This window comes from Gymnoscopelus microlampas (assembly GCF_963454915.1).
Source record: "Gymnoscopelus microlampas genome assembly, chromosome: 22".
In the NCBI taxonomy this organism is placed as follows: domain Eukaryota; kingdom Metazoa; phylum Chordata; class Actinopteri; order Myctophiformes; family Myctophidae; genus Gymnoscopelus; species Gymnoscopelus microlampas.
The window spans coordinates 12,442,240-12,456,090 of NC_139959.1; the positions used below are offsets into that span (position 1 = coordinate 12,442,240).

The following is a 13,851-nucleotide window of genomic DNA, read 5'->3' on the forward strand; positions in this document are numbered from 1 at the left end:
TTTCCCTTCCTAGAAATGTAGTGGAGTCAAACGTAATTGTACTTTTGACTCCACTGAAAGTTATAAGTATCCAAAAATACAAATACTTAAGTAAAGTACAGATACTCCAAAAATGCACTTTGTTACTGACTGTCCACCACTGCTATTCAGTCATAGTCTCGGTTATATCACACAGATAAAGCAGCAACAGCCAAGATTTGAATCTGTGAAATGTATAATCGGAGAGATCTGTTGTTTACATTAAGGTGCTAGAATGAAGGATGCATGCATAGTATACTGTACTGCATAGTGCCAAGCACTGTCCGCAGATGATTTGTATTATTGCCAATTTAAATTTTAATGTTTTAAATGGAGACTTTTTTTTGTTGTTAAGTGCCTTAACTTCATACAAATAAGCCAAACAACTTTTTAAAAGACACAAATAAGTTTTTTCATAAGTGTAAAAAACGGTTTATGAAGCAAATACTGTCCTACTGTTCCAAGTGAACTGATGTGCCTTGACATTTGTCTTCCTGGTTTTATGTTATGTAAACATTATTCTTAAACTGTGTCAGCTAGAGCCTACAATGACCCAAATGTCGCTCAAATTACAGACACATTCAAACTTCTGTTGTCACTTTCTCAGCCATTACAAATAATGAAAAGAAATGTTGCTATGGCTCTATGTTTATTCAAGACTCATGAGTTTTATTCATTACATCTCATATGGTATTGGATTTGGCTCCAATACAAGAGTAGCAAAATAATGTGTATAGAGTAAAACATACAGTATGTGTGTACATTTATGTGTGCATATGTTTATGTGTACAATCATAATGTATAAAGCGTAGTTGAGACTGCGTTCTTTCTCCTTTTTTTCCCTCCCTATTAATACACCAGTCAGTGTCATTAAATTCAGTTTGGCATGGCTATTTCTGTAGCATTACATTAAGCAACCGGCAGCCTTATTACTGCTCATTGCATGCTTGCTCACTGGAAACACTTCTAACACGGCCCTCTGGGTAAGGTCAAGTTATGCCTATATGGAATAGTGTCTGTGGTTAAATAAAAGTGTTTAGTGGTACGTCTGGGAGGTAATCTAAGGTTATTGCAGATACAGGAAACCATCAGTTAAAGCAATGGCTCTCAACCCTTTGAGGCCGTGACCCCCCACAATAATCATATTTGAACTGGGGACCCCCCCACCCTGGTAAGCACTTGGAATGTAGGAGTTGAGGCATTACATTTTGTTTGACTTGGTTCCATAGATAAATATTATGAAAATAGCAGATCTACAAGCTTGCAGAGCTTGAAGATCTGCTATTTTCACAGTTTTTGCCTCTTTCTTATATTATTTGACAATTTGGCCAATAGTTGACCAGTTTTTTTTCCCAGTATAGTTTGTTGATTACTTTTGCTACAGTAATTTTTTCTTTTCTTTTTTTAGTTATTAAAAAGGTCTTAAAAGTCCTTAAATTGTCACTTCTCTGTCATCTGGGGACTCCCCCCCCCAAAATCAGGTCCCGACCCACATGTTGAGAACCACTGAGTTAAAGTCATAGACTGTAGAATGGGGTTAAAGTACAAAACGATCCTTTTCGATCAACTATTTAAAAAAACTTTTTTTTTTTAAATCTCCCCAATTTAGTCATTATGTCACCCCACGTGTATTAGTCTGTGTCACTGCCAAACCTACTGTTGTTCTAGGGAGAGTGTAATGTAGACAATCAATACACATGGTGTCGCCAGCTGCTTCTTTTCACCTGACAGTGAGGAGTTTGACCAGGAGGGCATAACACGTGCAGAGGAACATGCCATCCCTCCCAGTTCCGCTCCCTGCTGAACAGGCGCCCCAACCAGTGCAGTAGTTGCAGCGAACAGAGTATAGATGCCCTCTACTCCCCTGTCGGCCTCCCACAGGTTACACAGTCAATTGCGTTGGATGATGGTCCCGCGGGACGCACTGTGGAGGAATCGAATGCAGTCATTGTAGTAAGATTTAGAAAATCTTAAATGATATGTGACCGTGTTACCCACAATAATATATTATGTTACGTTAAACACATGCTTACAACTGACTCAGTTGAAGGAAAAAAACACAAGGGGGCAAGCTCATGTCTGAGCTGTCTAGTAAAGAAGTTAACATGACTCAGGAAGGACGTATTTCCCATGAAGCAATGTGTCAGCTGTCAGGGTGGGGGTGGGGGGGGGCAGTGTGAAAGAGTGGGTATTGCATTTCACATGTTCCAGAATATACCACAGCTTCACACCACAGACCAAGGCCTATAAATAGCCCCCCAGCTGGGGCTTCAGTTGAAGAGTCAGGACAGCTGATGAAGTGGGCCGCCCTGGGGTTCAGCTGGTGTGGGTGAATAGCAGACTGATCACCCTCTTGCCTCCTCTTTGCAGGTTAGACAGCAGCAGAGCCTGAACTCTGCTCTAGAAAGAAGACTCACAAAGACCCACGAAAGCTCCACTTTTGTGTGATCGGAAACCCACACAGAGGTCTCTTCATCGAAAGCCGTTTTCGAGACCACATAGCTCGCCAGAAGACCAGCGACAATGGCTTTACCGTTAAACCCTTTGGACGAGCCCAGGCTGTACCAGCAGACGCTGCTCCAAGACGGACTCTATGACCTGCTGGAGAACGACAAGCTGGTCGACTGTGTTCTGAAAATCAAAGACAAAGAGTTCCCCTGCCACAGGCTGGTCCTGTGCGCCTGCAGCGCGTTCTTCCGGGGCATCTTCCTGTCCGACGTGGACGAGAGCAAGAAGAAGGAGATCGTCTTGCAGGAAGTGGAGCCAGGCGTCATGGGCCTGATCCTCAAGTACCTGTACACATCCACCATCAATGTGACGGAGCAGAACGTACAGGACATCTTTGCAGTTGCCAACATCTTGCAGATCCCCTCCATTTTCACCGTATGCGTGTCTTTCCTTCAGAAGAGGCTTAGCCTCAGCAACTGTCTGGCCATCTTCAGGCTGGGCCTGATGCTGGATTGCCCGAGACTGGCGGTCGCCGCGCGGAACTACGCCTGTGAGCGCTTCAAGATCATTTCCAGAGCTGAGGACTTCCTCCAGCTAGGGCCCAGCGAGCTGGCAGCCATCTTGTCAGCGGACTCACTGAACGTAGAAACGGAGGAGACCGTGTTTGAGGCCGTGATGGACTGGGTGGCCCACGAAGACACGGAAAACAGGGAGAAGGCGCTGCCAGGTCTGTTGGACTGTGTCCGTCTGCGTCTGATCGACGACGTCTACATAAAAGAGGTGGTGGAGGAGCACCCGCTGATCTCCTCCAACCCTGAGATAGAGGAGAAACTGCAGATGGTCAAGGACGCTCGTGCTGGGAAAATGCCTGAGGTGAAGAAAACCAAAAGTAAGAAGGAGAAAAAGACAGAGGACAATGGTGAAGAGGAGAAAGATGGAGACAACGTGGATGAGGAGGAGGAGGAGGAAGAGGCCCTCCTCCCGGGTATCCTCAACGATAACCTCCGGTTCGGCATGTTCAAAAGGAACTTCATATTCATGATCAGCGATACGGGCGCGGTGGCCTATGACCCTACAGGAAACGACTGCTTTGTGGCATCACTCTCCACACAGATTCCTAAGAACCATGCCAGCCTGGTCACCAAAGAGAACCAGATCTTTGTGGCCGGCGGATTATTCTTTGATGAAGACAACCAAGAAGAACCAGTCAGCTCTTACTTCCTACAGGTTGGTGTCTATTAGAATATAGCTATCCTAGAGCAGCTGGATAAATGATTAGATTCAAACAATTAAAAATGATTACATTACGAGAAAATGTATAAGTGACTATTTTAACAATGTGTTTCAAAAACACCACTATCAATCTACTTACAATCATAACATTTACAATTCCATTTAAACGCAAGCATATTTCATATTCAATTCATATCAGGTTCCCTAGGACAGAATAATTTTAAGTGGGGGTCCATAGACTAATGAAAGTTAATTTGGAGGTCGGAGACAGACAGGAAAAAGTTTCAAAACTCTTGATCTAAAGCGAGTGTTGGTGAGGTCACATAATCCAGATATATTTATTAAAGTTAATGATTTGATTTGATTTTGGAAATACAAGTAAACACATTATAACTTAAACCCAGTGGTGGAAAGTAACTAAGCACCTTTACTCAAGTACTGTACTTAAGTGCAGTTGACATTATTTTTACTTTACTTCGAGTATTTCCAATTTTCAATAGTTTTACCACCACCACCATCTCAGAGGCAAATATTGTACTTTTCACACTAGTTACTTTGTAGATTTGGATTATTATTACGAAACCACTTCAGACCTATATACTGTATATACTGGCAATTTGAAAATAGCAGATCTACAAGCTCACAACGTAGTGAGCTTGTAGATCTGCTATTTTCAAAGGATCTTATACATTTTATACATTAGAAAACTTGTGAAATGGGATAGTACAGCACGCTATGTTTGTATGTACACTAATACACGCACTGTACTACTGCATATAGACTCAGCATCCACTCACAACAGTTTGACTCCTGTGATTTCACAGTATGATCCGATCAGTTCTAATTGGCTGGGGATGCCCCCCATCCCATCCACACGCTTCCTGTTCGGGATGGCTGAGGCTAAGAACTGCATCTTCGTGTTGGGAGGGAAGGAACTCAAGGATAAGGAAGTCACACTGGACTCTGTGCTGCTCTACGACAGACAGTGAGTATATGGGTCAGAACGTGCGCTGAAATATGATTCAGGTTATTGTAATTGTAATGAGCCACAGCACTGCCATATGAAAAGGAATCCCTTGAGGGACGTATATAGAGCAAATTAAACACTATCATATTCCTTGCCTATTGTGAAAGTAGCCGATCTACAAGTTCACAACGTGGCACATTGTGGAGCGTTGTGAGCTTGTAGACCTGCTATTTTGGGTTAAGGTTCCCCTCAGAGGCCTGGGCCGCAGCGTGGCGGTCCAGGCACCCTAGGCTGCAATGCCAGCCTGACAGCGTGTCGCGGGTTCAAGTACCGATGCCAACGACCTTTGCTACATGTCACTCCCCATCTCTATCCCCATTTCCTGTCAGTCTACTGTCTTATAAATAAAGGCAAAAAGCCCAAAAACAAATCTTTAAAAAAAAATCACACCCTGTGTGAAGAGAGTGGTGCCTTTGATGAGCCCCGTATTGTCACCACCCGTGTTGTCATCATGTTTGTTTATTGGACATACATACATACGGACACACAGACAAAGTCAGATATAGGAGTGGTTGGCACCACTCAAAAAAAAGGTTCCCCTCAGAATAGGGCTACTTAAGTTCAAGTGGTTAATGACCCAATTTTCTTAATATCTTAAAGCCCCCATTTTCAATAGAGACTAATTGTTCTAAAAACTGATGCCTATGCTTTTGATGCCCAATCCTGGCATCAGTAGGGAGTTGAGTGAGTGGCCCCCGGGACTGGATGGACAGGGTAGAATTTTGGAAGCGAAGGTCCTTGGGAAGTGTAGTTAGGACTACACTGATGATGGAGCTGAAATTAACCATTTCAAGATATCTGTAATAGTTCTTCTTTTGGACATTAGCAACAAAGTGCATAAAGGTGCAAAAACAGTCAATCCAGCTGGCTGCTTCTCGTGTTTTCTCTTCCTGTGTTGAACCCTTTTAGGGCATTTTTTTTTTGCTTGGGCCTCAAATGTATCAAACTGATCCCACAAGCCAGATCCCAAATCCGCAAATTTCAACAAATCCAAGCATTTCACGGTACTGCATGTAAGCCATTTCTTCTCAAAACACTGGAGAATACAATTCTATGTTTTACTGAAAAGCGACCTCACGTTTTTAGAACCCAAGAATGTTGCCATAATTAAGATAGTTCCTGTGCTGATGATGATCATGTCATCTATAATGCTTTACTTATGAAGTGGGAATCATGTTCTCTCTCTCTTTCTCCGTTTCTTGTGTGTGTGTTCATATGGACCCTTATTTCTTATTCACAGATCCCTCACATGGGGAGAGTCAGAGCCCATTCCTTACCCGGTCTACGGACATGCAACAGTGTCCCACAATGATGTTATCTATGTGATTGGAGGCAAGGAAGACAACAAGTGAGTATACAGATACAACCGGAGCAATGTTGGCCCGGTGTGTATAGATTCAAGACGAAGCCTTCATTCACTGTAACACAACAAAGCTCCATAATGTCACACTCTCTCATTGCACAGGCAATGCCTCAAGAAGATGTGTGCATATGACACCAAGCTTTATGAATGGAAGGAGCTGGCGCCTATGAAGAACGCACGCTCTCTATGTGGAGCCGCTGTTCACGACGACAAGATCTACGTTGCTGCAGGAGTCACTGACACCGGACTGACAAACAGTATTGAAGTGTACAACATCACTACCAACAAGTGAGTTCCTCTGCATCCACTGTACCAGTGCTTCTCAACCCCAAGGGGGTCCCCACATGAGTTTTGGGGGGTCCCTAGATGACAATGAAGTGACAATTTAAGGACTTTTAAGACTTTTTTTAATACCAAAAAAAAACCTGCATCAAAAGTAATCAACAAACTATACTATTAAAACTGGTCGAACATTGAACAAACTGTCAAATAATAAAAGAAAGAGGCAAAAGTTGAGTCAGATCAGGTGAAAATAGCTGATCTACAAGCTCACAACGCCTCGTGTTGCGAGGCATTGTGAGGCGTTGAGAGGTGTTGAGAGGCGTTGTGAGGCGTGAGCTTGTAGATCGGCTATTTTCACAATATTTATCTGTGGAACAGAGTCAAACTCAGGAATGAAAAATGTAATGCCTACAAATCCAAGTTGCCTACTCGCCTACTATTCCTTTGAGGGGGTTGTGGCCTGACAAAGGTTGAGAACCACTGCACTATACAGACATCTCAGAGAATGCACCTGTTCATTTTCTTTTTTTTTTTGTTACAGTGCATTGTACTTGACAGTTGTGTTGTTTTGTGTTGTCTGTGTTCTAGGTGGTCAGACTTTGTAGATTTTCCTCAGGAGCGCAGCTCGCTGAGCCTGGTGTCTACTGGCGGCGTGATGTACGCCGTCGGTGGGTTCGCCATGATGCCTGTGGAGGACAGCGACGAGCTTGTCCCCAAAGAGATGATGGACATCTGGAGGTGAGAACAATTCAAACTAACACTCAACAGTGTCAAATCATCTATGAAATGTTAGTTGTTGTTGCTGTTTTTTAACCCATTAAAACCGGGAAAGCATCTATGTCATTTTGCATCACAATCTTTTTGCCACTTTAACCATATTTTGTACTTTAGCTATTAAAAAATAGCAGATTTAGATTTGCTATTTTTGAAAAATCTTGATTTTTTTTTTAACTAAAATCTTTACTTCTGGGGTCCCTGGAACAAAACATTTTGAGATGGGGGTCGCGACCAAATACATATAATTTTGGGGGTCCTTGACATGAAAAAGTTTGAGAACCACTGATAATAGCAACATACAGTACTGTACGTTTTTCAGAACACTGTTAAGAATTAGAAGACATTTGTATAATCGGCCTCTGGTCTTAATGGCCATTCTTGACTTACTGTTGAATGAATGGCAATCTGGCCGGGGCTTTCTGCAACTAATGGCACTATAATGCACTGACCTTCTCCAGATACAATGAAGCAGAGAGAACATGGAATGGGATCCTCCGAGAGATCCATTACGCTTCAGGGGCCACTGTCCTGGGAGTGCGTCTCAACAGCCTCCGCCTCACCAAGATGTAACCCTCGCTCACTCTGTCCCCATCTGTCTGAAAGCGTTATCTGGTTAACAGGAGTCCACCGTGGTTAGTAGAAGTCCAAGGATAGGTACATAACATATGTAAACTCAATGAAATACATCTAATTGCCCATATTCACATGGCATCCATTTTGCTCATACGCCATTCTTGGGAGTGGGAAGAGCAAATTGACCACGGTGTGAATATTGTTAATGTCAATGAACATAAAGTACATGGACTGTGTTTAAAGTGACCATATCAGCCTAATTTGACTTATAGCCATTAACTGAGATTGGCCCTGTCTTCCAAATTCTTCTGTGTAAATATGTGTGTGTGGTTTATACTTCAATAGATCCCAGCCAAGAATTTGAAACGTCATTTACTGCCATTCATGTTGAAACGGTGTGGGAAAAACACTACAAGACTTTAATGTTGCTAGCCAGGTATAGACGATTCATTATTTTGAAAGTCACTACACCGTTTATTTGATCTAAAATCACTAACACACACCGTTCAAATTTGTGAATTGATATCAATAAATTTGAAAAAAATTGTACCTTACAAGAGCTTAGGTTTTTGCTTGGGGGGGGGGGGGGCTTTTAACAATACAGTGAGTTTCACTATGGACAAATATAAACCAAACCAAACAGAAAAGCAGTTTAGGAAAAAATGGTTGAGGTTTATGTAAACTATGTGGCCAATGGACAATGACATATTAACATGTTATGTAGTAACAAGGTATGGTCAGTGTAACGTATTTGGGCCTTATTGTTAAAATAGCTTGATTTCCTTTTATACAATGATCTACAATTGCTGTGTAACTGTGTGGTGCTGGCTTGATATAATTACTGTTTATTTTTTCTGTATTGATCCAATTTGTTTTTTATACATAATGTGTATGTTTCCAAAGTTTTTGGAGTGATATTGTTAAAAGTAAGAAATCCATGTAGTCCATGTCATTTAACTATTTTTGCACTGTGTGGGATACTATTATGTGCACTTTGTTGACAATGTACAACACAGTCAGTCACCAAGATAATAACTTTCAAATATTGGCAGAAAGCTGTACACATCCAGACACAGTAGAGGGCAGCAAAATCATTATGTAGTGTAACACCAGATAACATAACTCGATCGAATACTTGAAACATAATACATTTAATTCTTGTAATGGAGGGGTTCCTCCACCTTCCCAGAACTAAAACGTGTCTGTGGTGCTAAACCCAAAAACATGTACTTAAAAAAGACTCAACATCCAAGGATATATGGTAACGTTTTGACTAGATATAGACGTTAGCATGTCTTAAAATAAATTGGTGAAATTGGGGCACTGTCCCTGTGCTTTTCTTAAAGTTGGCGAGTGCTATACGGCGTTGGTTCTCAAAGTGGGGTCCTTGGGGGGTCCCCAGCAAAAGTAGTTAATGTAGCATCACAATTATTTTAACCACTTTAACCTTTTATACTTTGGCTATTCAAATAGCAGATATACAAGCTCATAGAGCGGCACCGAGTGCCGCTCCATGAGCTTGTAGATCTGCTATTTTTCAAAAATCTTGAACACTTAGTGAACATTTTAACACAAATCCTTGCTTCTGGGGGTCCCTGGCACAACATATGTTCAGATGGGGGTCCGCGGCCAAATATTTATCAATTTGGGGGTCCTTGACATGAAAAAGTTTGAGAACCACTGCTATACGGTATACCATACATCCTTGAATGAGTCTTTTAAAAATACATTTCATTCTTTCACTGTCTCTGCAAAGTAAAAAAAAAAGACAACGCACAACTATATTTGCAATAATATATATCTATACTGTTTAATATTGAAATGATTTCATTACGCTCTCTCCTGTGTTACAGACAGTAAACACTATAGTCAATAATACAATAAAAGACAAAATACAGTCTAATGTTAATAGCACCTCTAGACACTATTGTCCTTGTGTTTTAGTATTCTGTTTATAGAGTCGACAACTACTGCCTACACATGGTCTTTGTACACCAGAGTTAACTAAGACATTGTGTTTACATTATAAAGTAGAGAATCAGCAATAACAGTACACATTATGATTTCTTTAATACAGCTGGAATATGGGTTAAGTAGGCTACAGCAAAATGGAGGGGTATATGGATTATCCGAATACATCTTTGATTTGAGTATAACATTGTTGTCTATGGTTACCACATTATATCTTTGCCCAAAAGGGGAAAGTCCAAACATTTAATGTGCAAAATAACTTATTCTCAAACACTTGACTTCAAATGTCATATTCTAGTCTGCACCTAAAATATGAGCTGAATTAAAAAATGTGACCATTCAGAAAATGACTTGTAACTACTGTAGTTCTTTCTCTTCAAAAACAACAAACTTCTTTAAAATCCAGATATACACATACTTTCTCTCTAAGTAATACTATTTTAAGCTAGCAAGGTCGAAATTCCCACCATTTCCCTCAAGCTGAAGAAGGCCACAGACACAATTCCTTGGGATTGGGATTCACTTCCTCTCTAGCAGTGGTGGAAAGTAACTAAGTACATTTACTCAAGTGCTGTACTTTTGAGGAACTTTTATTTCGCTTGAACTTTTTTCAATACTTTAAACTTCTACCCCACGACATCTCAGAGGCAAATATTGTACTTTTTATTTCACTACGATTACTTGAAAACACAAGTTACTAGTTACTTTGTAGATTTAGATTATTATTACATAAGACACATTAACCAATTAAGCCCTATTTCTTTACTTCGGCTATTCAAAAATACTTACAGTAAAGTACTTTATTTTGATGCCATAAAGTTTGCACTTTTAAGTAAAGTAAAGTAAAATGTGGAATACAGGCCCTTTACTTGTAACAGAGTATGTATTTATTTATTGCGGAAATGCTACTTTTACTTAAGTACAAGATCTGAGCACTTCTCCCACCACTGCTCTCTAGCAGCTGAACCAGAACTACAAATCCTAAACCAGGGACACCAACTTGGCTTCACACACACACACACACACACACACACACACACACACGCTTCTACCCAAGTTCCTTTCTCAATGTCTTATTATGTGACAAACATTTGCTTTAGGTGCATTGCACAATGCACGGTTATTGTGGGTGCTAAGCACCACTTAAAATCACTCACGTACCCTAATTTTAGGACAAGGGCAGGTCCACCTTTGCTTAATGCAAAACAAGCCTTTGGCTGCTAGCCTTTAGAAAAGGAGAATTTGGCCATTAAAAAGAAAACATAGAAACATGACTTGTCCAGAAGACGCATAAATAGACTGTGCAAGGATTCCCTTCTCAATTTCTATATCTCTATTCAATAATGTCACAATAACGTTAAAATAAATGTCAAAGCACAATTCACATAATATGTTTAATTTTGCTCTTACTGTATGTCAGTCAGGGTGGAACCCCGACCCTTGCTTGCGGGGGTGGGGTTTCCCTCCCCCAAGTGTTACATAAAAGCAAGATGGCCCAGGGCAGCAGCTGAGCAAACAGACCTCATGTCTTGTCATCCTTGTTGAAGAAGACTGAGGATTCTAATCTATTCTGTGAATTCTGTTTTAGCATGAATTTTAATCTTCAAGACCCAGACCTTTCTCCACACTTTGAGCGCTGCGCCACGTTCTAGAGATTATGTGCATAAAGTGCTAACAACAATGAATATTATAATAAGTCTATAACCAATTTGGCACGTATGCCATTTTCCTTTACGCTTTGTGATTGAGGAAAGACCAATTACAAACGATACATATTCATGTACTGGATAAGAACAGTGCAAAGCAGGCATACTGTACTCCACAGCACACACTAATATACACAGTGTACATTGGCTTTGTTCTAGGGTGACATTCTGATTTCTTGCAGCTACAATGCTTGCAGTGCACTGCAGTACTATGCCACAATGAACAACACTGTTGTTAAGACAGCAAAGTACATGTCAGAACTGAACCCACCACGTATTAGCATGGCCGTAGGCTTGCCACATAAATAATAAAACCTGCCACAATCTATACAACAATGTCCAAATAACCTGGAAAGGTCGATTGTGGTTTGTACATTTTTGTCATGCTTGATCAAAACCTTTCATTAACACTATAAACTCCCCCAAGGTACATTTGAATATAAAATGGCATACCTGTAGATCGGGGTTTAAACTGTTGGTCACTTTGTATCTGCATACATGTTCCCATCATGCGCTAGTGTGGCAACATAGTTCAAAGTGCATTTATCAGTAGTTTTAACTACTATTCCTCCTCACCTTAGCCATCATCTACCACTGCTATTCATATCCAAAAACATTCAATTCCATCATGGCATATACTTTCCTTCTCCGAGAATAAGGCAAATGTGATTAAGTATCACATTGGATCCAAATATCACCGCGATATATCAATAATAACTTTCGGGCTTGTGTTGTCATAACAGTCAAGTAGGCAAAAACGTTACGTGATTGTTTTCTCTTGGCCAACAACTGATTATTCTCTTTATTATCATCTTCGATCACATACAGTAAGTACTACAGTCTTCTTCTATATAATGACTGGAGATGCTTAAGGATAAGGTGCTCTAAAGCGCATTTTTCTTTTATCCTTGTACTCCATTCTCTAAGGCAGTGCAGTACACTATGTTGCCACATGAGGGCAACATGTCTCAGAGATCTGTGCAATACCGAAGGGTTGCCTTGAGTCCTGTGCCAACAATCACAAGCACCCATTATAACCAATGACAAGATTAAGCTCCAGATATAGGCATAAGATGTTGGCAACACAATAAAATACATCCACACACCTGTTGATGTTGTTGTTTTAAGTGGATTAAAAGTAGGGGCTTTACCTAATTTCTGGCAGCAGTGATGCTAGAGCTCATTCTCCAGTAAGGATCAGTTTTCTTTACTTTTTTCTTTTCCTTCTTTTTTTCCTTTTCTTTTTTCTTTACCACAGCCAAAATATAGCATTCAAAGTTAAACAGCTCACCAGATCTAACCTCTTATTTAAAGGGCAGTCCCAAACTAGACCCTGTACAAAAGCAGCACATCAAAGAACAAAATGTGTTAGACACATTGAGAACGATACCCCCCCCCCCCCCCCCCCAACAAAAAAAAACCACAAGTACCGTTATCAATGTAGTTGATCGATTACATGGCCCTAACCCCATTTCACCATGGCAACTACTATGAACACATGTAACAGGGGTGACATAAGCTACGGTATGCTAAGGTGCAGAAGCTATTCTTTTAAAGAAATTAAAACATAATACAGCTTATTACATATAAAAGCTTATCCACAAACTTTCGACGACCTTCAATAGTACCAACCAAGACACGTGGGAGTGGGGGGGGGGGGGGGGGGGTTGTAATTTGAATCCAAATGTAAACTTGAGGAAATAATCATAAGATCACACTTTACAACATATATACACAAGTTAATGCTACAAGTACTGTAGGTAAAGTGAGCATCGATAGTGCACAGGGCCTCTTTTTGTGGAAAAAGTTATTGATTGATTGATCTGATTGATCGGATTCTAATGATTAAGATTCAATTAAAGTTCTACTCCTTCAAATGAATATCATTTGTCAAAGGTGCAAGTAGAGGCACAAATTACATTTTCTGAATACGATTTTTTCTTTTTTTTCTCAGCACGTTTATATTCACAGAGCCATAAAGCTTAGGCTACTTTATATTTTAGTGATGAGCTCCACTGTGCAATATTATTCATTGTTTTCACACAGTGCGCTCTAAAAAGCTCTTCAAAAGGATTCGGCACAAGCATATACAACACTATGCTTATGATTTGGAAATATCGACCACATTGTAATACAATGCACATACGTATTTAAGTCAACCACCTCAAAGGCAGGTTGAAATTACAACATTTTCCTGTGCTCTTGGCTTTCTGCAAACACATAACACACATCGGGGGGTAAAAGATTTAGGTGGGATGTGAACCGTATACAAACTATTTAACACTATATGCCAGGCTAACAAGCATCCCACTGTTCAACATGGGATTCAAACCTACAAATACAGGGATTGGTATATTATTGAACTATATACTGTAAAGTCACAGAAAAGTGCCATATATCGTCTTCTCAAGGCCAAATCTACAGGATATGACAGCAGTTGCTTAATGTAAGCA

At 40.5% G+C, this 13,851-nt stretch overlaps 1 protein-coding gene across 1 annotated transcript; it reads left to right on the forward strand.

Moving 5' to 3' along the window:
- Positions 1 to 2,350: 2,350 nt before the first annotated feature.
- On the forward strand, positions 2,351 to 12,937 carry klhl40b (kelch-like family member 40b). The gene is made up of 6 exons (XM_084047985.1): positions 2,351 to 3,693; positions 4,524 to 4,684; positions 5,967 to 6,074; positions 6,192 to 6,377; positions 6,960 to 7,109; positions 7,607 to 12,937. The coding sequence occupies exons 1-6, from the start codon at positions 2,542 to 2,544 to the stop codon at positions 7,716 to 7,718; spliced, it is 1,869 nt and encodes a 622-aa protein (XP_083904111.1). The 5' UTR covers positions 2,351 to 2,541; the 3' UTR covers positions 7,719 to 12,937.
- The last annotated feature ends 914 nt before the right edge of the window (positions 12,938 to 13,851 follow it).

Bases quoted from the DNA above. Each gene is read 5' to 3' on its own strand.
- klhl40b (XM_084047985.1), top strand. From the start codon at position 2,542: ATGGCTTTACCGTTAAACCCTTTGGACGAGCCCAGGCTGTACCAGCAG. The intron at 6,075-6,191 runs GTGAGTATACAG...CTCATTGCACAG, and splicing joins GGAGGCAAGGAAGACAACAA to GCAATGCCTCAAGAAGATGT. The intron at 7,110-7,606 runs GTGAGAACAATT...GACCTTCTCCAG, and splicing joins GAGATGATGGACATCTGGAG to ATACAATGAAGCAGAGAGAA.